Source organism: Scyliorhinus canicula, chromosome 3 (assembly GCF_902713615.1).
Source record: "Scyliorhinus canicula chromosome 3, sScyCan1.1, whole genome shotgun sequence".
NCBI classification, from domain to species: domain Eukaryota; kingdom Metazoa; phylum Chordata; class Chondrichthyes; order Carcharhiniformes; family Scyliorhinidae; genus Scyliorhinus; species Scyliorhinus canicula.
This window is the reverse complement of record NC_052148.1, coordinates 63,146,841-63,171,806: the sequence shown is the minus strand read 5'-3', so window position 1 is coordinate 63,171,806 and position 24,966 is coordinate 63,146,841. Positions and strand designations below refer to the sequence as shown.

General features: G+C 44.4%; 1 protein-coding gene across 8 annotated transcripts in view; it reads right to left on the bottom strand.

The window, feature by feature from the left end:
• The window catches only part of LOC119962701 (AT-rich interactive domain-containing protein 3A-like), a 579,681-nt gene extending 563,725 nt beyond the window's left edge, over window positions 1-15,956 (bottom strand). For 5 of the 8 annotated variants that reach the window (XM_038790636.1, XM_038790639.1, XM_038790638.1 and 2 more), the window contains exons 1-2: window positions 15,686-15,956; window positions 13,098-13,802 (exon numbers count right to left, since the gene is read on the bottom strand). In XM_038790636.1, the coding sequence (XP_038646564.1) occupies window positions 13,098-13,802; window positions 15,686-15,724 (744 nt within the window). In that variant the 5' untranslated portion in view covers window positions 15,725-15,956. Of the gene's footprint in view, window positions 1-13,097; window positions 13,803-14,105; window positions 14,168-14,498; window positions 14,566-15,242; window positions 15,486-15,685 lie in introns of those variants that run through there. The other 3 variants (XM_038790641.1, XM_038790642.1, XM_038790640.1) reach the window with 3 other exon arrangements.
• Between the last annotated feature and the right edge of the window lie 9,010 nt (window positions 15,957-24,966).

The following is a 24,966-nucleotide window of genomic DNA, read 5'->3' as shown; positions in this document are numbered from 1 at the left end:
ACCACCCCTACTGTCCCCACTACACCCACCACCCCCACTTCCCCAGTACACCCACTGCCCCCACTACACCCACCACTCCACTGCCCCAGTACACCCACCACCCCACTGCCCCAGTACACCCACTACCCCCACTGTCCCCACTACACCCACCACCCCCACTGCGCCCACCACCCTCACTGCCCCCACTGCCCCCACTACACCCACTACCCCACTGCCGCCACCACCCCCACTGCCCCCACCACCCCCACGGCCCCCACTACACCCACCACCCCCACTGCCCCTACCACCCCCACTACCCCCAATACACCCACCACCCCCACTGCACCCACTACACCCACCACCCCCACCACCCCACTACCCCACTACACCTACCACCCCCACTGCCCCCACTACACCCACCACCCCACTGCCCCCACTACACCTACCACCCCCACTGCCCCCACTCCATCCACCACCCCACTGCCCCCACTACACCCACCAGACCCACTACCCCCACTGCCGCCACTACACCCACCACCCCCATTTCCCCCACTACACCCTCCACCCTCACTATAGCGAAGGGTGCCGAAAAAGAAGTACTCCTTCATTGTAAAGGCAAGGATTACACCACATATTTAGATGATGGCAGCCATCATCTCAAACCTCAGGTGTGCAGTGCTCCGAAAGCTAGTGTTTGAAACAAACCTGTTGGACTTTAATCTGGTGTTGTAAGACTTCTTACTGTGCCCACCCCAGTCCAACGCCGGCATCTCCACATCATCATCTCAATCGCCATGGTATAGGCCCCCCCCCATCAGCGAAATGGCCACTGCGATCTGGGACCCACGCTGGCCTCCTCCAACCACTCCAATCGAACAAGGATTTTCTTGCCTTAACTCTGCTCCCCATCACCAAAGTCTAGCCAGGATCTTCCAGGAACATAGCACAGATCATGCATACCGGGGTTAAACAATTATACATTGTGCACCAGGACAAAAAAAGGATTAACAGATGAGCGACCCCATTCCTACGCTCACATCACGTGAGCCCCCCCCCAAACAGGTTTCTAATTAGTAGCAGATGAGTGGTTATGGGGAGCGGGCAGGTATGTGCATATGTGGTGAGATCAACCATGTTCGTATTGAATGGCAGAGCAGGCTCAAGGGGCTCAATTGCCTACTCCCCTGCTTCTAGTTCTTAAGTTCGTATGTTTATGTAAGCATATGTTATTTCTATTACTGCCCTCTTATCAGAAAGTAATAAAAATAAGACATCTTGAGATCTAATTTTTTTGGCTGCGAGCCGGATCAGAACATTTCCCAACCCTATTTCCTATTTTCTTGCCAATAAGTAGTGCTTGTCTGAATCTTCTCACGGTGGAGTGATTCTGTCCAAATTCATTTCCCAGGTCATTTCAGTGCTTTCATTTACTGCTTCTAATCTCTTACGACTCGCTATTGTTAACCATTGAGGACATCACAACACGAAAAGTGCATGTGTCCCAACCTGAATCAAAACTCTAACCAAGTTCTAATGCAACCCCTGCAATCATTCAGCAGCTGGAAGTGTTGGTGTTTACACCAGCCTGGAATATCTGGCATCAAATTTTGTCAATAGAGATCAAATTGCTGTTTTTCCTGTTCCCTGTAATTCTCGGTTCCTCAGAAGCTTTGCTTCAGCACATGGGAATTGGTTGAACTGAAGATATCAACACTCAGTGAGGATGTCATCATGTTGGCACGGTTATGAACTCAGGCCTTTGTTTTACAAACAAAATTCCTGACCACACAGATCCTTTGAATATCTTGGGTACAGTCCCCTTGATGGCTGGGGTCAAGTATAACTTGCTGATGTCAGCACTTAATAGGGCAGTAATGGTCTGGAATTTGTGGGTTTATCGCTACATTAACATTGACATTCTGCCCACTGACACTTTAACGGGGGCCTACCGCTGGGTGGCTGACATACCCGCCTGTTTCAAGTGTTAGGTCCCTTTTAATATTGAAACTGGAGTCCTGTGATATATATCAAAAACAATTAATGACATCTTGCACTTATTAAGTGTCTTTAACATAATAAAACATCCCAAGGCATTTTTGAGAAGCAATTTAATACAAAATTTGACACAAAGACGTGTAACGAGATATCGGACTCTCCTAATTTCTGGCCAGAATAGGATGGGGCCTGTGTTGAATGCACTCTGATCAGTCTCACTGGTAATGAAGTCACTGAGGTCCTAAAAAGATCAGTGTTAAATTATATTTTCTTTGGGCAGGAGAGGAGCAGAAGACTCCAGGTCCACAAAAACAATCGGGCCCATTACCACCCTGTCTTCACCATCCCTGCCAACCCAACGCACTTTCTATACTGCTGGCCCGGCAGCCTCTGTAGCTCGTTATTGAGGCCAGCTCGAATCCGGAAAGCTGCTTGACAACAGCCATTTTGGGTAAGGAGCTGCAGTGCCATTTAAACAAAGCCAAAATCTGCCAACATAGAACATACAGTGCAGAAGGAGGCCATTCGGCCCATTGAGTCTGCACCGACCCACTTAAGCCCTCACTTCCACCCTATCCCCGTAACCCAATAACCCCTCCTAACCTTTTGGACACCAAGGGCAATTTAGCATGGCCAATCCACCTAACCTGCACATCTTTGGACTATGGGAGGAAACCGGGGCACCCGGAGGAAACCCACGCAGACATGGGGAGAACGTGCAGACTCTGCACAGACAGTGACCCAGTGGGGAATTGAACCTGTGACCCTGGTGCTGTGAAGCCACAGTGCTAGCCACTTGTGCTACCGTGCTACGAATCAAGTCAGATCAGTGGTAAATGTCTGATATAGAACCAAGCTGTAAAGACTGGTGAGGCACCAGTACAATTGCTTCTGATGGTCATAGGGGGCTCAATACAATTGGTTTTAGTGTCTCTGAGTGTGAAGAAAAACATTCAGCAGTCCCAACCCTGATCATCTACCATAAAAGGCAGAGTTTGTAGGTACAAGGTGAAAATTGTGTTTGTTTGTGACATGCGCCCCCACCCAGTCACCATCCAACACTTATTGTTGATTTCCTTGATGACCCTTCACTTTACTTAGAATAAGTAAGCTTTTCCATATCACCCAGTTTCTATCACTAAGCTAGTCCCACATGACTGCATTTGCCCCATATCCCTCGAGACCCACCCTGCCCATGTAACTGCTTTTTAAAAGAAAAGATTGTACCCCCCTCTACCACTGCCTCTGGCAGACCATTCCAAATGCTCACCACCCTCTGTATGAAGAAATTTCCCCTCTGGCCTCTTCTGTATCTCTCCCCTTTCACCTTAAACCTATGCCCTCTAGTTCTAGACTCCTCTACCTTTGGTGAAAGATCCTGGGCTGGATTCTCCGCCAGCGGTATTCTCCGTTTTGCTAGTAGCCCAGGGGTTTCCCGACAGCGTGGTGCTGCCCCACAATGGGAAATCCCATTGAACAGCCGGCGTAATGGAGCATCCCGCTGGCGTGCTGAAACAGAAATGTGGCACAGCGGGGCGGAGAATCCAGACCGTCATCTTTCATCCTTGGGAATCGTTTGGGATGTCATCTTTAGGAAAACATGTCACTTGCTCTATCTGTGGCCCCCTCCCTGTGTGTGCACAGAAGATCAATCAAGGATGACTGACTCTCTTTGCTACCACAAAGAGGATCACATATTATTTTTATTATCGAAAGGGGCTTACAAATCATTGGTGCACTAAATATTATATAGGCCCCAACACTTACATGCAGAAATCCCAGCAGTTGGCCCCCAAATGGTTTCCCTCCAGTGCAGACCCCACCATATTTACAGGGCCTTTCAAAATAACTTCCTTTCTCTGAAGTTGAAGGCATTACGCTCTATGTCACAAGCACCATCTGATCAGTGGTTTATCCTTGGGTCTCTTCTCTTCATTGTTTATACACTAGCTATGGACAACATCATTTATTGCAGCTGGCAAGAATATCTCTATATGCCTCCTCCATGCATCCAAAAGCTCCTGCTATATTCTTCAACTGCCTGTCCATCAAGACCTGAATGCACAAACATTTTGTCTAACCTAATATTGCTGAAACTGGAGCCAGTTCTTGACTGCCACCAACATCACTGTTCTTGACTCCATTTACCTTCATCTGCCAAATCAGGTTGACCGTGAGACAAGGAAACTTGTGTTCCGCTCATTTTCCAACAGTGTTCCATTTGTAAGACTGCAATTTTCACTGTTACCCCCCTGCCACCACCACTACCCCATCCATTGAAATAAAAGTCCACGCCTTCGTTACCTCAACACTCAACTTTTCTCATGTTCCCAAACTGGGTTCCCTACACAAGCTTCTACACATTCAAAATGTCTCATCCCATGTGCCGCACTGCACACGATCCCCTCAACTTCCCTCATTCCAATGTTACCGGAGCTCCAGTGGCTACCCATGTCCCAGCAAGTTAACTTTGAAATCTCACCCTGATATTCAAATTTTATTATGGCCTCACACCCCACCCAACCTGAGCGATCATCTCCGATCTTATGTGGCCAAAGAAATTATCCGTTGGCTTTAACACTGGGCTTCTCCTTACCACCACATCTTCCATTCCATCATTGGAGGCAATCTCTTCAGCCACTTCTGTACTGTGAAGCAATATTGATAACTCTCTCCACTTTCAGACTTTTTGCTATAGCTAACAAAAAAGCACTCAGCTTTGGCTTTTGTCACCCCCATCTTGACCATGTTCTATCTGCCTATATCCCAACATTTCCATAAACAAGCCTTTGGACCCTCCACCTCAGTCATGTTTTTGGTGCCCCCTATAAGCTGTCCAACCATGGCTTTTGTTTCATCCATCCATCCCGACCCTCTCCATTTTATTCTTTTCTAGTTCTTTTCTCCTGTGATATAAAACACTGAGATAGAGATATCTGTGAGAAATGCTAGAGGAGGGCAAATAGCAGCAGATCCCTGAACCAGGACTGACAGCGGAATCAATCACACACAAAAATATGGTACCACAATTTCACAGTAAGTTTTAGTTATGTGGGCACAGAGAACTAGTTGCATGTGTTTACTCTCCAAGTACGATTTGAAAGAAAACAAAGCTCAGCATAGCCCAGTCAAGACAGATTGGTTAAGTCTGCTGCTTTTCTGGAATTAAAGAGAGTACTATTTGAAAATGTTAAAAACATCTCACTAAAAATCTCCGTTAACGGAATGAAACTGTTTAAATCTGCGTGTAACTTCCGAAGTATGTTTACACCAGCATTCAAAACAGAGGTAGATTACTCAGATTTAATACCTTTTTTATATTTATTGATCAGAGATGGGTCAATCTTTCTTACAACATGTTGCACAACTGCTTTCTAAATTGGTTCTGCAGCAATGCCAAAGTCTGCTGGTAGAATTAAATGGAATCGCTTTGATACTGCGAGGTCGATTCACCACTAAACAGATATGGAACTGGGCACATTTATGCACAGTTGCCTAGGAGTCACCATTTATGGCCATTTTCTGGCTGCGAGGGCTTTGTAAATGGCTTAAAAGAAAATCTTCATTTGGTCATCCGCATCCTGATACTCAGACACAAAACCGGATGTCAGTAACACTGGACTCAGCTGGAGAATAAGAAGCTTCAGTCACAGACATCAGCTCCCTACAATTCCCTGAAATTGGTCAGAAGTAACGGCAGCCTCTCAGCTCAGCAGCATTATTGTGATGGATAAATAGGGCTTGGTGTGGGATAGGATAATGGTAGCAGAATTTTGGATGACCTGATATTTATAGATGATGGAAGAAGCGAGGTCAGCTAGGAAAACATTGGATTGAGACTAAATTCAGGACAAATATGTATTTGTAGCTGTGTTATGGGAGCAGTTTTAATTTAAACAACACACTGTTGGTGCCAAACCCCAATTTATTCCAATATTCTTATTATCTATTTTCATTTTGAGTTTTGTGCCAACTTTTGTCCCTGTCTCCTCTTTCAAAAGCAATGAGAGAATACCCATAGTTCAGCAGGAAGCGATGAATAGCAAGGGCCTTGCTGAAGTGCTTCATCCCAGTGTACACTGAAGATGCTGCATATCCCATTCAGAGGAGGTAGCATGGAGGCCAAATCAACTTCAATACAGCATTTAAGCCGGGATTTTGGTGAGTGAGAGACTACATGTGTTGAAGGAAGAGGTGCTGTTCTGGCTTTTAACAAGACAAGGAACAGTCTGAGTGGGATAATGGGGGACAGCGAGACCTGAGAGGTGTGGTCTTGAGGCAGCAAGTAGGTGAACAGGTATAGAATCATAGAATTCCTACAGTGCAGAAGGAGGCCATTTGGCCCATCGCATCTGCACCGACCCTCTGAAAGAGCACCCTACCTAGACCCAATCCCGTGCCCTATCCCCACCGAACCATTGGACACTTAAGGGGCAATTTAGCACGGCAAATCCACCTAACGTGTACACCTTTGGATTGTGGGAAGAAACCAGAACACCCGGGGCAAAACCTTGCTGACATGGGGAGAAAGTGCAAACTTCACACAGTCACATGAAGTCAGAATTGAACCTGGGTCCCTGGTGCTGTGAGGCAGCAGTGCTAACCACTGTGCCACCACTATGTTGTTGAGATTTATACTTTTGTTTCTCTGAACTGGGACAGTAGTATAAACTAGGGCTGAGGAGATTATAGTTGTAGCTTAAAAATGAAACAATGAATTATAACTACAAATAATCATAAATATTATATTAAAATGTGAAACTCTAATTAGTTAAGCAGAATAAAATAGACATGGCAAGGCAGGCAATGTGCTGCAGCAGTAACATGTGGGATCTGGTGGACGTTAGTTTGATCCACAGTAACCACATTTGCAGTAAATGTCTGCAGCTTGAGGGATTTCTGCCCAGAGTCTGAGCTTTGGATACTGTGATGCATCAGTGAGGGGGAAGGTTACCTGGACACCTTGTTCCAGGAGGCAGTCATTCCCCTGCAGATAGACACATCGGATTTAGTCCGTGGTCAGGGACAGGTATGGGGGTCTAGAAGGCAATGCTGGAGGCACCCCGACCCTTGCAGTTGTCCAATAGGTATGAAGTTTATGCAGCTTGTGTGGACGAGAGCTGGGATTGCAAGGAGGAGGTGGAAACTGACCACAACACCATGGGATGTGGCCATTCAAGTTTGGGGAGTAAAAGGAATATAGTGGTTGTAAGGGACTGTACAGTTCAGGGCATTGATACTGTTCTCTACAGCATTGAGTCCTGAAGGCTGTGCCGCCTAGCCGATGCCCGCAGGAAGATGTCTTCTCAGTGTTGGAGAGGAACTTGGAGTAGGAAGGGAAGGGTCCAATTGACTTAACCCATGTGATTACCAATGACATAGGCCATATCAAGATAGAGGTCCTGTTCAGGGATTTTTAAGCTGGGGTTTTTAAAATCTGAATGCACAAAGCATTCATAACAAGATAAAAGGCCGATTAATTGTATAAGATTCTGAGAGGGCTGACAAAGTGGTTGCTGAGAAAATGTTTCTCACCATGGAGGAATCAAGTACTGGGGGGCACAATTTCAGGATAAGGGGTCTCTCATTTAAGACAGAGATCAGGAGAAATTTCCTCTCTCAGGGTGTTGTTAATCTTAGAAATTCTCTACCTCAGAGAGCAGTGGAGGTTGGGTCAATAAATGTATTCAGTTCTGAATGAGGCAGAGTTTTAATCTACAAGGGAGTCAGGGGTTAAGAGGGTTGGTGCGGAAAGTGCTGTTGAGGCCACTATGCAATCAGCCATGATCTTATCGAATGGCAGGGCTGGGTCGAGGGACTGAATCGACTGCTCCTGCTCTTATTTCTTACCTTATTTCTTACAATAACAGCAATTTGCATTGATAAAGTTGGATGAAAATAATAAAATTACACCAAGCAACAGAAGGAGCCATGAGGGAAATGACCAAAAGCTTTGTCAAAGAAGTAGGTTTTAAGGAATGTCTTAAAAGGAGGAAAGAGAGGTGGCGAGGCTTTGGGATCTAATTCCCGAGTTTAGGGCCCAGACAACTGAAACCATGGCCACCAATGGTGAAGTGATTAAACTGCAGCCACAATATCAGCAATAGCCGCTCTGTGGGTGATGCATCCACTGTCAAAATTAATGTAACATAATGCCTTTGTCACAACATCTCTATGCCATTTTACCCTGTTTGAATCAGAAACAGTCAACTTCTTCAAGTGCACTTTAATTGCTCACAGACTCAGCTTGGAGTAGAAAGGCCTTGCAATTCATTTTTCTCAGTTGGGTATCCGTTCGAAAATCATAATGGGCCACAGCGACCCCGGGCTAGGAAGAGGAAATATCAGCCACAGGACCTCTACTTGTCTGTTCTGTTCAAAGAAGCCCAATAACCTGCTGCGAGTTTTTTGGCTTTTTCAGCTTTTATTTCATGATTTCCAGAAATGACACCTTGCTTACTATTTGATGTATTTGGATATGCGATGAAATTTGATGTGGAGCTGCTTACATTCTTCTGGTTGCGCAGCACCCCCTCCTCTCTATCCTCTACACCCACACAGTCAATTTGTTTACCAACATGCACAATTAAGGCTCACACAATAAGAATGGTCACTTGGGCAAGGTAACATAATGCAACTGCAGCCGATGGAGAATGGTCCATCGAATTTCAGTACTTTTAAGAAAGGAGGGACAAAACGTAAGGGAATAAAATCACCGAGCCAACACATCGTGACACTGGGCTTGCTCCATCAATGTGACTGACTTCAATCCAGAACTTGTAATTTTGTTCAATATATATATATAATATATATACATGTACTGATATCTCTAAGCACTAACTGTGTTGCCCAATAAAAAGGGAATGAATACAATACAATCAATCCACTTTCTTCTCCTACTTCCCTTGGGTCAATTACTTATAATGTGTAATTTACAAACAGTCCTTATCTTGTACTCTGCAGACCCAACACCCAACACTGAATGTAAAATCTTGTTCCCAATACAAGGAGTAGATACGTGTGCGCAAAAGCCAAACTTCTGTTAACAATTACCCTCTTGCTATGCTCACTTTTAAGCAACAGTTCACATGTAATCTTAAGCAATTCCAAATGAGCCTGATGAACAATGCATACTAAGGAGAGGTCAGGAGGAAAAGTATTGCAAAATAATACTAATGATCAGAGATTGTTAGTGCTTCCATTTTCCATGTCAAATTAAGCTCAGCCTATAATTGATACCTGGTACTTTGCAAATTAGAAGCAGATGGGAAAGTAGTTCCACACTGCTGGAAACCATTTTTTGATGGCTATGGTTAACGGCCTTAGTCGTCATTCTTTATTTGCCTAGTAATATAAAAGATGAAATGGGAAACCCGTAATTAATTCAAATGCATATTTATTTAAATCTTTGTGTCGCATTTTTTAAAATCACAATCCCCTTTAAATCATTGGTCCTCGTAGCCCCGAAACATGCAAGGTAAAGTGGAATTGTTTTTATTTACCTAATGTTATTTTATTGGCTTTTCACCCCCGTTGTCCTAGAGACTCTCACTTATTTATTTATAAAATAAATTTAGTGTGCCCAATTCATTTTTTCAATTAAGGGGCAATTTAGCGTGGCCAATCCACCTAGCCTACTGCACATCTTTGGGTTGTGGGGGCAAAACCCATGCAAACACAGGGAGATTGTGCAAACTCCACACGGACAGTGACCCAGAGCTGGGATCGAACCTGGGACCTTGGCGCCGTGAGGCTACAGGGCTAAGCCACTGTGCCACCGTGCTGCCCGAGACTCTCACTGAGCTATAGTTCAAGCATCCTCAGATACCTTGTTCATGTTGCCATCTCTACAGATCACTTGTGACAGCTTCAGCACCCAATTTGTTTATGGGCTGGGGGGGCTACTACAACCGATTCCAACCCTTTCTTGATCTGGTGTCCAATCATTGTTTTGCAGTATGGGTCACTGGATAGCGATCAGAAACAGAAACCCTGGATATTTCCCCCCAACAGCCCACTGAAGACATTTGCTGCACTTAAGCTTCACCTATCATGGTGCAGACCGAGAATCAAAGCTTTGACTTTCTGATGCATAAGGCTTAAGAGCACAAGGTGCAGTAAGCAGACACAGAGCCAGACTGCTGTTTTTGTTAGATGTATGTAATTTTTCAATTGACTCCTTCAATCCCAAGCATGTGTGTGTTCTATGTAGCCACTGGCAACTTGTATAATTGCCACAACATCCATTTATGGTATTATGGGTTACTGTTTTGTCTTATCCAAGTGAAGTACTTTTGAAGATCATAAAAATTCCGATTTTACATTATAAATTGAGATATACAAAAATGAATGCAAAGATGAATTAAAGCAAATTTGAATAAAATAGCAGGGATTTCACATATACTATTATGAATCACGTTTATATATATGATTGGGTAACACTTTCCTGCAAGTATAACATATTTTTACAAAGCACCTCGAACTGAATGAATTGGTCAAAGGAAATTTTCACTTCTCATTTGAAATTCATTTGAGATCATCTCACTTCCAATCTAGTCTTGCTTTGAAGCTGATCTGGACTGGTGTCACAAAATGCAAATAAAAAATTCACGCCAATTGTTCTTAATTTAACTTAACTCCTTAATGCAGTAAATCTCTTGTAAGTTAACTGCATTAACATTGACTGATAACAAGTACACTCAAAAGTTATTGAAATGCATCTGTTTCATTAATACATACAGACTACAGTATAAATTCTGATGAAAAGTAATTGACCTGAAATGTTAATTATGTTCCTCTCTCCACTGATCTTCTGATTATTACTAGCATTTACTTTTCTTTTTTTTGATTTCAGCTTTCCAAAATCTACATTTTGCTTCTGACGTGACGAACCACAATTGGTGACCTGCTGGAACTGCTTTGTTTTCTCAGCGATCACAACTAATAGATTGGGGTGTTATTACTTGGCACACAGACATTCTTTGATATTTGGCATATATGCCCGTGTATTTAAGTTTCTCAACCACACCACTATTTTCAGTGAACTTCGGTTGGTTTACAGGTGACTAACTTACATCACGATTACTGGGTAATATGTATTATGTGGAAGTAGCAGAATCATCAGAAAACTGTTGAGAATTACGTAAAGCTGCGTTGTACAAACAAGAACAAAGGTAGCATCTAGCTATACTTGTGTATAAAATAGGCTGACATGCAGAAATGCAAAGGAGTCAGGGAATGATAAAATCCGACGGACAAAAGTGATTTATATATATTCAGGTTGCACACATTTGGGCTTCAGCATGCATCCATTCTGAAAGGTTAGCATATTCCAGCTTACTGGGCTGTACTGTATGGATGAAAATGTTGCAAGTAGTTGAAGGTCTGGTTGAACTGATTCCATCATAATATTAGGATACAATCTCCTTTAACATGTTTTATAGACCGCAAGCAGTAATCCAGGCACAGGCTTTATGTAATGTAACATTAAACCACCTTGGATTTGTCCACAACATGAAACATTTTGTTTAAAATGCTGAATGAAATTCAAAACTACAAGATTAAGATCGAGAAAAATACATTTGTGTTTTTTAAAAGATAATGCCATCCCTTCCCTACTCCTCTGTAAATGATGATTCTTTGTTGTGCAAGAGTTCCACCGACATCATCACCCTCTGGCACCTCATTCAAGTTGTAATATTCATGTGCAAGCATTGACACTGTTGGTAGTCCACTTGGCTGAGTAAAGCATGACAGCCACCCTATTCTGTCCTCATACAATGTCCACGTATGTATAATTCCATCAACAGTTTCCTGGATTCCTGGCCAATCATCCCTTTCTTAGCTGAGGGTTACTGTAAAGAATGTAACACACTAAACTGCACAATGGCTGAGACAAACAAATTTAGCAAAGACCTGGAGCCCTCTTGCTCTGAATAAATTTGCTGGGCCATCAAGGAAGCTTCAACAAATTGACACAAACTGTCTGGTGAATTCACACTTTCACTGTTATGAAATAACAATGGATATCTGAGTCACTTCCTTCAGACTTCCTTCCAATTCAGTCAGAAGTGACCCTCACCTTTCTTGACCAAACTCAGGTTGAACTTGGGGGTATCACTTTCAGATAACCTGACTGTTATGCATCATAAATCAAATGGTTTGTTTTAACAGTAAGTCTGCAATATCCCCACTCCCCTGAGCAGTAGCAAAAGATGAAAATGTTGATTCCTGTTCTAATGTGCAGGAGGTAAAGTGTTAAAGATTGAATGTGAAGTCACCACAAATAACATTGAAACTATCATGGTAGAAGTGGCACGTTCTTATTGCCACAGATCTCCCACTTGATCAACACGGCGGCACAGAAGAGAGGGAATGTTTTTTGCAATGTGCACTATGGACTTCTGGTGACAGAAACTCAAAGGCAGAAAATTAACTGCAACTTAGTTTGACTTTTCAGTGAAAAATGTTTGCATTTGACAATGAGCTTTATTTTGGAGGGCATAACATTCTTTTGACACTGTCCTCAATAGCAAACATTCAATGATATAAGCTGGTTCAAGTGAAAGGAAACATGAAATAAAGGGAAAATGCCTGTTGCAAGTACATGATACAGACATTTTACCTGTACTCTATTAGCCTCTATTAGCTTTGGTATAAAGTAACATGATACAGCACAAACTACAGGCAGTTTAAAGTCATTGGTCTGCACTCCCAGTCTACAAGTGCAATTAATATACACACTTTAATTGTTATATCTACATGTCAACGTTTGTCCATCTCTTCCAATTGCAGATACACCACTTTAAAACTAAATTGTCCAAAATTGGGATATGACTTGTATCAAAAATACTGTCAGCAAAAAGCACGAGCTTAGATATTCGCTTACTCGAGGGCCAGTTCACCCACAATAAAACACGATATAATCTCGAATAAGGAGGGTGTTGGGGTGCATATATAGATCCCGGCAATGGCCCAATACAAACACACCCCAACAGCCAGTCACATTCCAGGAAGTTGCCAGTTGAGGTGGATCCTCGGTGCCCACAGACACTCGTGCCCCTTGCATGAGGCGACTCACAGGTCAAAACACAGCACAAAGTGGAGGGCAAAGGTTCGCCTACCTGTTTGAACTGCTCCTCATAGGTCCATTCCTGCTGCTGGGACTGCGCCTGCTGGGGGATCCCGGCTGGGGAGTGAGATTGGCCGGGGAGGTGGTAGTGATGTTGGCCGAACCTGGAGAGCTGGACTGGGGTCCCTTTGAGAGTGTGCCCGGGGGCTGGCATCCCGGCAGGGCGGTGGAGCTGACTGTCCTCCATCCCTTCCTCCTCTTCTTCCTCCTCCTCCTCCTCTTCCTCCTCCTCCTCCTCTTCGTCCCCCTCCTCTGCCAGCTCTCCCCCCATGTCCACCCCGGGCTCCGGATCGCGCCGCAGCTCCTCCTCCTCGGAGTCGGAGAGGGCGGACGGGAGGCGGCGGCGCTGCGCTGCGATCAGCGGCCGGTGGGCCCCGCTCGACCCGAGGCCGGCGTCTCCTAATCCGGCCATGGCGGCGGCTCGGACCGCTGCCAGGGCGGCTGCTTGCTGGGCTGCTGCCAGGTGCTGGTGGACGGCTGCGGTCATGGCTTGTTGCTGCTGCTGGCTGTCACCTCCGGCTCGGATCACATCTCTCTCCCTCTCTTTCCTCTGCCTCTCCTCCAGCTCCAGCCTGGCCTGCTGTTGCCTCTGCAGGTTTTCCATCACCGCTTCCAGCTTCATGCCCTGAGGAGCCTGGTAGTGTGCACTTCCAGAAGAGATCAGGCTGAGTCCATTAGAGGCTCCTAAACCCTGGTGCTGGTACAAAGTAAAACAAAAACAAAAGTCATGCACACAACTTTCACCAAACTTCGCCCGCAACCTGTATTTAAAAGCAATTCACAGCAACCCCTGCTGTTTTTTTAATTTTCTTTTTAAACCCCAAACTGCAATACACTCAAAGAAAGGAAACTAAGTTGAACTTTAATGAATAGTTAACTTATCAGAATGGCAGAACTCGATTGCATTTATCTCTGAGATTGGAAACTAAAATCTCAAAGAGTTATTCCATAAATACACTTTCAAAAATCCTCAAGCGTTCGATAAAACTTTAATATGCACCATTTTTGTGTTGAAGAAAACCCAAACCGGTGGCGTTCTCCCAGGGTCACACGTTCTTACATATCAATCTCAGTTGTGGAAAAGATTGCATGCAAACGCCGGCAGATCACTCCCTTCAATCCAACACGAAATAAGACCAATTCATTCTCTGAACGCAACTCGCGGACAATCGATTCCCAATCGTTATGGCTGTGATTTCTTCTGGCAAAGAAAGAGTTCATTTATTTTTTTTGGGGGGGGGGGGGGGGGGGGGGGGGAGGTGGAAGGCGGGGGTTCCAAAAGTAGCCCCAAATATTTGATGGTAAACGATTGAGTGTGTTTGACTGTTATTCGCTGGTACGCACTCTGCAACGAAAACCAATACTCTTCGTAATAAACTCAATTAAATATTACCTGATCCTAACGCCTCAATGAACATGGTCTTCAAAAACAGTGACTCCAGCATATTGCAACCTGCTCCCTCCCCCCCCCCCCCCCCCCCCCCAAAAAAAAACACACTTCCAGGACTGAGCTCTGCAGAAACTACAGACCACAGTGTCTCACTAATGAATTACAGGATACAGATCGTCGTTTGGAAATGGAAGGTCCGATCTCCGAATCCCAGAATGGGGTTACATTGGGATTTCGCTCTCCCCGGCTACAGGAAGTATCATTCCCTTTTTTTTCCCAAAACAAAAACTCTTACCAAACTGCTAGATCTCCCCCGGTGATCTTTTTGCAACCAGCAGACATAGCCTCAGCAAAAGCTGTTGCGATTCTTGCCAAATAGTCAAAGGCTAGCCTGCCCCCTCCCTCCTACCCACCCAGCCAGCCCTCCACGTTACATTTAATGCATTTCCTATAACTTAATCGAAGCCCATCCACCTCCTGGTTCGAAAAACAAAACCGGATAAAGGTCGGATTAGTTGGATCCCCTGAAAACTTCCTTTTAACATGTGCCTGGGGGGGTTAATGATTCTTTTGAGGGGGCAAACATGCACTTTCCCCTCTTTCTTTCTTTCATTCATTCATTCATTTATTCAGCTCGCTGCCCACCGTGTCCACACTTTCTCACTCTGTGTCCAGCGATCTTTCATCACAAGTTTTTATCGTCGCTGACTTTTTAAAAAATGTTTCTTTTAAGAATGTAGAATTTACCTTCGCGAGAGAAACAAAACTCAACACACGGAGCAAACCCCAACAATCGCCCGTCTTTTATCTGTCGATCGGCTTTAGTGCTTATTTTTCTGAAGTCCTGCCTCCTGTTTTATCTGTATTTATCTATTTTTTAAAAATCCAATCGCTTGTTCTTTTCCCAGATTAAACAATCTCCCCTTTCATTTTCTTGCTCTCTCTCTCTGTGTCTCTCTCCCCTTCTTTGACGAGTTGCAGATCCTGTCACGACTCCTGTTTAGCAACACTTTATCTCTGTAAAAATCGCTTCCCCCCACCGCCAAACCTGATTAAAATATTTACAGAGAGAGGGAGGGCTGCCGAGTTACGCCTCCAGGCGACCTGAGACCAGAGAACGAGAGAGAGAGAGAGAGAGAGAAAATGTATATATTACATAGAAATTATTCTTTTAAAAAAAGCACCCTCACCAATGTTGCTTTAGCCACTATAGTCGCGTTGTCAACCATGATCTATTTCTTTTTGTGTGTGTGTGTGTTTCTTGCAATGCTTTACTTTCCTCGCTCGTAATCCACATGAGTCATTCCCTTCGCACAGTCCAGATTTGCCTTTTTGATTTCGATATTCCCGATCCAATCCCGCTGGGGACTCGCTGCCTTCCTTTCACAACATGCAACATGCATCGAAACATACAGCTGGGCAGATATCACACACGCATATTTACTGCCAACCCATTAAATATCGCCCTGGAATTGCAACAAGTGGCTCGAAAGCGCTGGGGCGCTTGCGTAACCTGGTCTGACAGAGGCAGACCTCTGCTCCCATTTGCTAAATAGACGTCAATTTGTTGATAAATAGAATAGACAGCAGTCTAACACAGTGAGTTGCGGCGGGGGGGGGGGGAGGGGGGAGGAGGTTGCATTGCCACCCGGGCTCCCACCTCCAGTGTGGACACACCTCTCTCCCTCCCCTATCCCAGTGGACAGGAAACCTCAGGTATCCCTGGAATCCGCACAGATTCAATGTGGAGTTTTATTTCTTGTGTTGTTGTTGTTGTTTTGGTGTGGTCAATTCAGCGGATGTGCAACTGCCCCTATTCAGAGGTGATAATGGTTCCGCACAAACTTGACACCAGATAAAGTAAGGACTGTCTGTCGAAAGTAGAAGAAGAGTCATACTGGAAAAGGAGCCTAAAGAACAATCTCTCCCCCTCCACGCCCCGGTTTTATTTAAAACGATGTGGACAACAGCCTATGGCAAGGGTAGAAATGAGCACCGCGAGAGTTGGACTCCTTTAATGTTGGACCCTCATTATAGATTTTCTATACATAGGCTGCCCCTGAGATAGGAGACCCAGGAAGACTGATAGTGAACATATATATATTTATGGGAGTGTCGATGGAGGGGAGAGTGGGGAAGTCACTGTGTTGTGACAGCCGCAAGACCTATTGATCCCTCACCATATGGGAAACTTACACCGAGAGCATTGGGTGAGGTTGGAACTTGTAAAGTGCGAGATCGCTGGGTGAAGGGGGCTGAGATATTTAAACATCAAACATCCAGACAGTTCATAAATAGAGAAAGCAGATGGCTTTCTCTGACAGAAACCAACGCAAGAGCGAAATGGCCATCGACTCCCCCTCCTCCCCGCAAAATAGCCGTAGCTGGAGATTTGTTTATTTGTCCCACAGATGACATGTATGTTAAACATTAATAAACCACTCGCAGCCACGAACAGAGCATTAAAAAAACCCATTACGCAACAAGTTTCGCTGCTGCCTCAGTAATTAATCCAAGCAGAGTTTATGCTGAGTGTGTATTTGCATTGAGGCGTGTACATTAAACACAGTCGGATACAAATAAATAAATATGGAGGGGGAGAAAGACAGGGCGTAACTATTGATACAAATAATGCCAGATGTGGTCTAGGATGTGATCCCGGCTTGATGGGAAATCTATACAAATAGCTTTGGATTCGTTTATTTTCATAGATGTTGTTGTGTGTGTGTGTGTAGATTAGACATATATTTTGGCATGATTTTAGTAACGAAATCGGAGTGTGTTGTGACAGTCTAAGCATGATAATACATCCTGTTATGCAGGGTATCTACATTACCAATGCGTGTTGTGCAAAGCATGTAGACATGTAGCGAATATTTAGGCCCTCACTGATGAATCGCCCTGTAAATGGACTAACCCAGCGTTGGGCTAGCACAGGGGCGGCCCGTTAGATTCCTGGGTTGTGCTCACTTCCCTCAGTCAAACAGCAATAAAAGTCCCTGCCTCCCAACATCTGGTGGGAAGGGGGAAAACAATGTCAGCCAGGATTTCCAGTCCTGATTGACATCCAGTGACCCCTGCTGGAAAGTCAATGAGTGCGGACATCACATTGAGGCAAGATCATGTTGGCTGTGCTGCATGCACCCCCCCCCCCCCCCCCCGCCCCTCCTGGTTGTTTTTTCTGCTGATTCTCACCACTTATGCTCAGGTATAAAAGAATAATTATAATTATTTGAATCCTGTACCAGAGATCTGTTTGTACCCAAGCGGCCGAGTCTCATGTCATTTTCACGAGTCAGTAAAGGAGGCAAAGACTTTAATCAAAATGAAAGGGAATCCTTAGAACAGATCTCAGGCTGTGCGGAGATACCTATGGGTTTCAGGTGAAATCGTCAGCCAGCGAAACAGCGAAATTCAGACAGTTTCTAATCATTATCGGAAGCCAAATCTGGAAATCGTTCATACATATCTTTCACGAGACATTGGCAGAGCTCTTGTAACATTACTGATGGGCAATCTGGAATGCAGTTGTGATGTTTAGCTGTGAAGATGAATTTGAGTTGAACTACTGTCCGTTCCGGTGCTCGTGTGCAGAGGTGTCGGCACATGTAGTGTCTCCGAAACTCCAGAGGTCAATTAAAGGGATGAACATTTCTGGCTGTAGATCTAAAGAATTAAACATTTGAAGATGTTTTTGCCTCTGTGGCAAATTGTGACAGTTTGAAATGCAATGTTTTTCTTCAAAATATGTTTATTAAGTTATTTTCATGATAAATAAAATAATATAAAACAATTAACCAAGTTACAATATCAAAGAGGAAGACAAACAAACAAATACACAAATTAACGTAACCCCACAGAACTTAACTACATCCCTTAATAACTGATGGTGACTAGCTCCTTAGGATTCCTCCACCCAAGCAGAATCCCTTTACGGGCTATTAAGGAGGCAAAAGCAAGGACATCCGCCTTCATTCACGCCTGGACCACCGGCAAGTCTTGTTACCAGCGGACATGGTTCCAAATCAACATTGAGTATCTCTGTTATGGTGGTGAAGAAAGTGACCCAAAAGCTTATTAACTTGGGACAAGACCAGGTGTCGTTAGCCGGACCTAAGAACAACTCTCGCACCTGTCCTCCACCCCAGAGAAGAAGCAGCTCATCCTCACTTTAATCAGATGAAACCTGTGCACCACGTTGAATTGGATGAGTCTAAGCCGAGCATATGTGGAGTCCTGTGAAGTGCCTCGCTCCATACCTCATCATCCAGAATAAGATCCAACTCAACCTCCCATTTCACATTTACCCCATTTAACAGAGTCAACCTCACTGATAGGATCTGGCCATATATGCACAAAGCAGCCCCCCCACCAGACCCGGCCAAAGACAAAATCCTCTTCAACAGGGAGGACGGCGGTGCCAAGGAGAAAGAGGGAAAAGCATTATGTGAAAAATTGTGAATCTGAAATTATCTGAAAAGACTGGAACAAGGGAGTTGACATTTCTCCGACAGCTCCTTAAAGCTGGCAAACCTTCCCGCTATGAACAGATCTCCAAGTCTCTCCAAACCCTTCCCCTCCCATGACCTAAATATCGAGTCCAAACCTGCTGTCAAAAAAAGGTGATTGCTGCAGATAGGAGCCAGCAAAGACATGGAACTGAGTTTAAAATGCTGTCTGAACTGCATTCTCATAGTTGACACCACTACCAGATTCAGGGAAAAGCTGACCAGAGAGAATGGGTAGCAATGTGGTGCCAAGGTTAGAACCTTTACAGGAACGCGCCTCCATTTGTCCCCATATGGAACCCAGATCACTGAACCACAACAGTACCCTCTGAATATTGGCTTCCCAATAGTAAAACAATAAATTGGGCAAAGCCAAGCCTCCTAATTGCCTATGTCTCCAGAAGAATGACCTTTTGGTCCTTGGGGTCTTACCCACCCAAATAAATGAGGGAAACTAATTTGTTAACTTTTACAAAGGCGGACTTGAGGAGAAAAGTGGGGAGACATTGAAAAAGAAACAAAACTCTCAGAAGCACATTCATTTTAATAGTCTGAACCCAGCTCGCTAAGGACAGGGTCAGGTTATCGCACTTCAGCAAGTCAGATTTGACCCCATTAACCAGACGAGTATAATTTAGTTTATGAAGAAAGGCCCAGTCGTGGGCCATCCGCATTCCCAGATAGCAAAATCTAGATCTGGCAAGGTAAAAAGGTGCCACCCCCACATATCCAACATGTCCAGCCCCAATGTCCAAATATACCTCAATCACCTCATGCCCAACACATGCTTCTTCATTAAAGAAATCTCCTCCCCCGGTGCATTAAAAAAGTATTTTCCGGGGGCAGCACAGTGGTGCAGTGGGTTAACCTTTTTGCCTCACGGTGCCAAGGTCCCAGGTTCAATCCCTGCTCTGGGTCACTGTCCATGTGGAGTTTGCACATTCTCCCCATGTTTGCATGGGTTTCACCCCCTAAACCCAAAGATGTTCAGGGTAGGTGGATTGGCCATGCGAAATTGTCCCTTAATTGGAAAAAAAATGAATTGGGTACTCTAAATTTAAAAAAAAAGTATTTTCCCTCAAAAGTCACTCTTAGCCGCACTGGGTTCACCACCCCAAACTGGACTCTGCTTTTGTACAGAGTGATCTTGGATTTGTTGGATGCAGCCAGCTTCTTCACCAGCTCACACATCCTAGCAAAACCTAATGGAGCAGCCTTCCCATTTATAGTCGCAATGCTCCCTTGCTCATCTCAGGACTTGCTCTTTTTCTTTGAAGCTGTGAAACGTCATGGTTACTGCTCGCAATGGTTCGTCAGGAGGAGGCTTCTGTTGGAGTATCCGGAGGGTTTTGTCCAACTCGGGAGGGGGCGTGAGTCCACCCTCCCCCACCACCTACACAAACATCTTTGTAAAATACTCTGGTAGTTGGGCCTTCAACCCCCTCCGGCAGCCACACATTTCGGATGTTGTGCCTGAGGAACGATTTTCCAAATCATTCGCTTTGGTCTTCAGCGCATTATTTGCATTGGCCATCAGAGATATCTCTGCTTCCAGAGAGGAAATCTGGTTACAATGCCTCAAAAGGGCCACCTCCATGCCTTGTATCGTGACTCTATGCACCTTTCCCATTTGGTTGGTCCTCTCCAACATCAAGAGGATGGCAGCCAAGGACTCTTCCACTGATTTGCAGAAGCCCCCCAGTAGAACCCGCCATGTTTGTCAAATTCTGGTGCCAAGGTGCTCGTAAGTAGTTTTGCCGTTAGTGGAATGGCCAGAGTCCTAGAGGCTCCTTCCACCATTTTTACCACCAACGAGCCCTGAGAGTCTCCAACTGGGTCAACAAACTTCTACTTTCAGCTTTTTTCCGCTGGGATATATGGACATTTCCCCTATGTAGGTTCTTTATCCCATTAAATATGTGGCTTTCTGAACAAAAATATCCCCTGAAACTAAGCGGGAAGGGCTAAAAGTGGAGTATCCTAGTGAGAGCCACCTCATGCCCATCTTGCTCCTACATTATGCTACCATAAGTCACTAGTTTGAAATGAAATGCTTAGAGCATGAAGGTAGGAATTGATATATACATGTCACTATTTTAGGGTTAAAGCTGGCATAAAGCATAGCAAATTAATAGTGGGGTGGCCTGTATCCGATCAGCACATGCTAAAACCATGGAGCCTGTTTATTTTTAAGGAAATGCAGACAGGTGCCGAGAGCAATTGTTAGGTTGTTAATGGGAAACATAATACCTGTTCTAGGACTCCTCCCTGAAACTGGGTTGCCTTGAATACTGCTGGTTCTGAGTCTGCTCTAGGATAAATAGGTTTATAAGGAACCTCACCAATGGGTTTTAAAGGGACCCCTGGAGAACACCACCAAAAACATAAGCTTCTTAAAGAATTCCGATCTGAGCCAAAGAAGCAGCTCTGCAGACATTGAACATGCAGTGCAGAAGGAGGACATTTGGCCCATCGAATCTGCACCAACCCAGTTAAGCCCTCACTTCCACCCTATTCCCCTAACCCAATAACCCCTCCTAATGGTTTAGGACACTAAGGGCAATTTAGCATGGCCAATCCACCTAACCTGCATGTCTTTGGACTGTGGGAGGAAACCGGAGCACCAGAAGAAAACTCACGCAGACACAGGGAGAACGTGCAGACTCTGCACAGACAATGACCCAGCGGGGAATCGAACCAGGCGCTTTGAAGCCACAATGCTAACCACCATGCTACCGTGCTGCCCTTGACAGCACCCTGTTGCACCCTGATAGACTCCTTCCTATCACAGGACCTACCTAAGGGTGACTGACATCATTGCAGTGACCAGAAATGATGTTCCCTTTGCCAGAAAACTACCAGGCCACACGTAGCATGTCTCCACAGCTCTCCATTGAATCTAATTGGGCCTAGCTGTTCATTGCAGGGATTGTTGCCTGCTCCCTGTTTTCATAAGCAGGCACGTGCTATCCAAATTCTTGCCTGAGTAGATTTTAACTCTTTGACTCAATGGAGAGGCAAATCTTGCAGGGTGTGCACCAAGTGGTCACCCCTTTTTCAATCCCAGAAAAAGTAAATATGCACATTACTTATTTCAGATGATATGCTGTTTTATAATGACAGGAACATTATATCATGTAATGCAAACTGCGATGGCCTGAGGCTAAGGTGAAACTGTGTCACATGTTACAGCCATAAATATTAATTACTGTTAAGTAAATACTGAATGAGGTAACTGCTTAATTATTCTTCAAGCTGCAGGTCATAACTCTGTCTTTTTATAAATGTGACTGGTAAGGCCATTCAGATGTTACAGTTATTTTAGTTCTTGTGTAAAGTGACTCTTGTTTCTTATATTTCTTGTTTGAGTTGTGGCACTGAAAGTTGAGTGTGATGCTTGAAGCGTGACAGGCAAATCCAATAACTAGCAAGAAGTGTGATCGGCAGAAAGTGCATGCTGCACACAGTGGTCTAGAAAGCCAAACATTTTGAAGGTAGAAATCTGGTATCGTGAGAGGGGAGAGGCAAGATATTTCAGCTGGAACCCGCGTCAGCAGTGTTTCCCCATCTTTCTCGCTCTCAGGAGAAATTTTGATGGAGAGGGAATGGGCAAATGTCTCCTACTTCCATCATGCGTAACCTCACTTTGAGAGGAGGATGAATTGGATCCCAGGCTTCTCCAGAAATCTCGCCAGTTATACCTTCTGTCAAGGCCAGTAGCCTGCTTGAAGCAGTATACTTTCCATACAGGGCCTTACAGAGTTCCCATTTTGCCAATACTCAAGCAGTAAATGGATACTGAGAGCACCAATAAAGGAGTAGCAAGGAAGAAAATTTGAGATAATTACCTCTTTGGGCAGACAAGCTTGCTTTCCTTGATGGAGAGCAGGGTACGTTATCAAAATGCCCCCATGTTTGAAGGGGGTTACCTCTGGATTGCCGGTGTTGATATAGGCGCCCATCTCCTGTGTTTCTGACAGTGGAGTGGAATGTTAAGCATTTCTAGCCAACTGTTTTTCTAACTATAATTACAACGACTATAACCATTCATATTTTTAGTTATATAGCACCTTCATTGTAGAAAAATGCCAAATGAATGTTATAATAGTTAATCAATAAACAGAGTTCAGCGATCCCACAACCAGTGAGGCCGATCAAAGCTGTGCATTCCTCACCTTCAGCCAGAGGTGCTGAGTGGATCATCATTTTGTCCTGAGGTAGCCATTATCACAGACACCAGTCTTCAGACAATTTGATTTGGTCCATGCGATACCAAGTAATGGCTGAACGTACTGGATATGGGAAAGACTATGGGTCCAAACAGCATTCCAGTTGTCATACTGAAGACGTGTATTCCAGACCTAGCCGTACCCCTAGCCAAACTGCAACATTAGCATTTACCTGACATTGTAGAAAATCACCCAGAATTGCCCTGTCTGAAAAAAAACAGGACAAATCAAATCCAACAATTACTGCCCAACAGTTTGATCTTGATCATCAGCAAAGTGATGGAAGGTATCATTTGCAGTGCTATCAAGAGGCATTCACTGAGCAATAACCTGCTCACTGATGCTCAGCTTGTGTTCCACTGGGCCCATATAAATCCAGACCTCCAAATATGGACAAAAAAAACTGAACTCCAGAAGTGAGATAAGAATGACTGCTTTTGACATCAACATATGGGGTGGAAGATCATTGCTGAAGTAGCTGAGGGGCGGCACAGTAGCACAGTGGTTAGCACAGTTGCTTTGACAGTGCCAGGGACCCAGGTTTGATTCCCGGCGTGGGTCACTGTTTGTGTGGAGTCTTCACGTTTTCCCTCTGTCTGCGTGGGTTTCCTCCCACAAGTCCCGAAAGACGTGCTTGTTAGGCGAATTCTGAATTCTTCCTCAGAGTATCCGAACATGCGCTGGAGTGTGGCGACTAGGGGATTTTCACAGTAACTTCATTGCAGTGTTAATGTAAGCCTACTTCTAAACTAATAAAGATTATTATTATTAAGGTGGTTGGGCCTAAGACACTATTCTGAAGAATTCTGGCAGCAAGGTCATAGGGCTAAAATGACTGGACTCCAATAATCATACCTAACTTTCATTGTGCTAGGTATGACTACAACCAGGGGAGAGTTTTCCCCTAATTCCTTTTGGCTTCAGTTCTGCTGGCACTCGGTCAAATGATGCCTTAATATCAAGTGTACTTACTCTCGTCTCATCTCTGAATTCAGCTATTTCTTCAATGTTTGGACGAAGGCTATAACAAGGAGTCCAGTGGCCCTGTCAAAGTACAAACTGAGTATCAGTGAGCATGTTATTGCTGAGTACATGGTGTAAGTGCTCTTTGATAGCACTGTCGACACCATATTCCATTACTTTGCTGATGATCGAGAGTGCATTTTTCTGATTGGAGTGGCCATCTTTTAGAGGACAGGAATTACCTGTGCAATTTTCTACATTGTCAGGTAGATGCCAGTGTTGCAGTTTTTCTGGTACAGCATAGAATTGGGACATGACTTTCTCTAGGTTGCAAGTTCTACAACAATTGAGATGTTGTCAAGGCCCACAGCCTTTTCTTTATTCAATGCCTTTAGCTATTTCTTGATATTACCTGGAGTGAATTGAACATAGGCACCAATATAAACAAACATATCAGAAGTAGAACTAGACCGCTCATCCCATTGAACCTACTCTTCCATTTAATAAAATCATGGCTGATCTGCTCTAGGTCTCAACTCAACCTTCCTGCCTACCCCCTATACCCTTTGACTCCTTTATCAAACAATAAAGGAATATCTCATTCAGCCTTCAAAATATTCAATAAACCTGCCTTTACCACTCTCCAGGGCACAGAATTCATATACTAATGACGCTCTGAGAGAAATAAATTCTCCTCATCTACACATTAAACAGGAGACTCCTTATTTTTAAACTGTGTTCTAGTCTCTCCAATTAGGGGAAACATCAAAT